This window comes from Trichechus manatus, unplaced genomic scaffold (genome assembly GCF_000243295.1).
Source record: "Trichechus manatus latirostris isolate Lorelei unplaced genomic scaffold, TriManLat1.0 scaffold00122, whole genome shotgun sequence".
NCBI classification, from domain to species: domain Eukaryota; kingdom Metazoa; phylum Chordata; class Mammalia; order Sirenia; family Trichechidae; genus Trichechus; species Trichechus manatus.
The window spans coordinates 3,079,844-3,082,612 of record NW_004444058.1 but is presented as its reverse complement, the minus strand read 5'-3'; the positions used below and the strand labels follow the sequence as shown (position 1 = coordinate 3,082,612).

Below are 2,769 nucleotides of genomic sequence, written 5' to 3'. Positions count from 1 at the left end.
CCCCGCGCGGTCTGGGACGCCCGCTGGGGCCCCGCGCTGCAACAGGAGGTGCACCAGAGGCGCGTGGCCGCGCAGCACTGCCAGGTGGAGCGGGCTGCGGCCGGCGCCGTCCCTGCGGGCGGGGGCGAAGGGCCGCATCGGCACGGGAGCGGTGACGGACCCCGCCCCGCTGGAGTAAGGGACCCTGACTTCACTCTGGGAAGAGACCCCAACCCGGAGAAGGGTGCCCTCCCCCACCGGGGGAAGAGACTCCTGCCTCTCCCCTCACCGGCCAGGGGAAGGGATCCTTTGTAAGCCCACTGGCTGAGCTTACCTCTCGTCCACTCTGGCCCCCTGCCTCAGCAGCTGTGTCACCAGGCTTGCCTGGCCCTGCCACACGGCCTGGAACAGGCGACCCCAGCTGTGTGGGGCACAGGCCCCCTCCTTCCCTTTTTCCAGGGCCGCCTCAGAGCCTAGCTCCAGCCACCGCAGTTCCCGCTCTGCCTCAGCCTCTGCAGAGGTCTGCTCTCGCTGCTTCTCCTGGGGGTCGGTCTGGGGAGGACAAGAACAAACCCTGCAGCAGGCAGAGGCCGGGAAAGCCCAGCCCACTGAGGGGCTTGACTCCCAGTTACCCCCAAAGGCAGCGGGCTCAGTGGCTCTGTCCTCCTGCCAGGGGCCCTCTCCACAGAGAGGGTCCTCTCCATGCTGGTTCAGGCCCAGGTGCATACACCCGGTGACTTCTCCTCAGGAAACTCCTGCAGGCATGAGGTGGGGCTTGGGGTCTCCGAGCTGAAGATGTGGGGGGAGCAGAGCTGGCACTTATAGCTTCCTGGCTCACTGTTTACCCAGCAACTTAAGGGAAGGCCCTGCCTGACCACTAGGTCCTGTCTTCCCCCAGCCCAGCCTGTCTCCTGGGGAACAAAAGCCAGCAGGTTGTGGTGGACAAGTAGGAACATGCCTGCTGTGGACAGCAGCTCCTCAATCCCAACTTCCCCAGGGAGCATGCCTTTGATATGCCCTGACTTGCCCCCAGGGATACACCCCACAGGCCCCTCTGGGCCTCTCACCTTGGCCCTGCTGCTGAGACCACCTAAGTGGTGGAGCCCAGCTTCTCCTCCTGAGGGGGTGGGAGGCAGGGGGTTGTGATGGGACCCTCCTTCCCACGCAGGTGCCTCGGGGACAGAGCACTGGCCATGGGTTCTGGCACCAGCAGGTGACCTGGTGGAAGTGGGAGGGGGAGCCCCTGGAGAGTAGCTTGAGGCAAGTCAGCGGAGGCTGTGAAGGGGCAGAGCTGGGCAGGATGGAGGGAGTGAGGGGGAGGTCCTAGGGGAGCAGCCACTAGGGCACCTCTTCTCTGGGAGGGGGGGACTTGGCACTGCAGGAGAGAGGCCAAGCTCTGCCTTCTGGGAGGGTCACCTGAACTGCCGACCTTTTGGTTAGCAGCCAAGCTCTTAACCACTGTGCTGCTAGGGCTTGAAGTTTTCACCTAAAGCACAATAAAAATTTTAAGAAAAAAATAAAATATATAGAACATAAAATTTGTCATTTTTAAGTGTTAAATTCAGTGGCATTGATTTATTTACAATGTTGTACAATCACCATTATTCATTTCCAAAACTTTTTTATCACCCCAAACAGAAACTATCCATTAAGCAATAACTCCCTATTTCCCCCCACCCCAATTCCTGGTAACCACTAATCTACATTCTGTCTCTATGCATTTCCTGTTCTAGATAGTTCATGCTAATGGTATCGTGCAATATTTGTCCTTTTGTGTATGGCTTGTTTTGTTAAGCATAATGTTTTCAAGGTTTATTCATGTCTAAGCATGTACCCTTTTATGGGTAAATCACATTCCTTCGTATGTTTTGCCAGGTGGAAACCCCAGGTTCTGCTTGGTGCAGCTTGTCTTAGCCAGTAAACGAGAGACTGAGGCAGGAGAGTGGAAAGGCGCCTTTATTTCATTGCGAAAGGAAAGAAACAGTCGTCGGGGCTGCTGCCACCCAAGATTGCTCATCAAGGGCGAGGGGGAAGGTTACTTTCAAGGGGTTTCCAAGTAGGAAGTTCATAGAAGTTACATCAGCAACATTCTTAATCATGCTACACAGGCACAATGGGGTTTACATATAACTTCATGCATCACATGTTCAGAAAATTGTGGTTAAACTCCACCCAGAGACGGGGAAGTTACTACATATGAGGTATTTAATGAGCTAAAAGCTTATGCTGAATGTCAAAATGGCACCTAAAGCGGTTTCTGCCAATTTCATCGAGTTTTGGGCAGCAGTTAAGGAGAGGGGAACCAGGATTTTAATGTAAAGCTACAGGGCATGTCAAGCAAAGGAACCAGAATTTTAATGTAAAGCTATAGGGCAGCGTGCCAAGCCAGCTGCTTGAGGCAGTGGAATTTTCGAAAGCCTGGGGACCTCTGTCTTATATGGATATACTACAATTCATTTATCCATTATCTGTTAACAGACACCTGCATATTGCAAAATTTATATCCCAAATTTGCTATCTGAATAAACAAACACCCGCTATAAGATCTTGGCATGAGCGTTCCGGTGAACACAATTAGGTTTCATGCAAATTGGGCAAAAGGGTTTGGCGTGCGATGCCAGGAAGCTCCAGTCATCTTCTGTCAGGCATGTATCAGGCTTGCGTTCCTCAAATATGCTGGTCACTATTACTGTTACCTCCCCAGCCACTCGGGTCTGAGGGAAGCTGGCCAGCGTGAGATTTCTGGAAAACCCCATGGATTAGAAGAAAAGCTGGAAGGGATAGTAAACC

The 2,769-nt window shown here is 53.7% G+C and overlaps 1 protein-coding gene across 1 annotated transcript in view; it reads right to left on the bottom strand.

The window, feature by feature from the left end:
• ANKRD65 (ankyrin repeat domain 65) overlaps positions 1–683 on the bottom strand; it is a 2,290-nt gene extending 1,607 nt beyond the window's left edge. The window contains exons 1-3 of the mRNA XM_004384465.1: positions 612–683; positions 314–531; positions 7–112 (exon numbers count right to left, since the gene is read on the bottom strand). Coding sequence (XP_004384522.1) covers positions 7–112; positions 314–531; positions 612–683 — 396 coding nt within the window. The remainder of the gene's footprint in view (positions 1–6; positions 113–313; positions 532–611) is intronic.
• Positions 684–2,769: the final 2,086 nt, after the last annotated feature.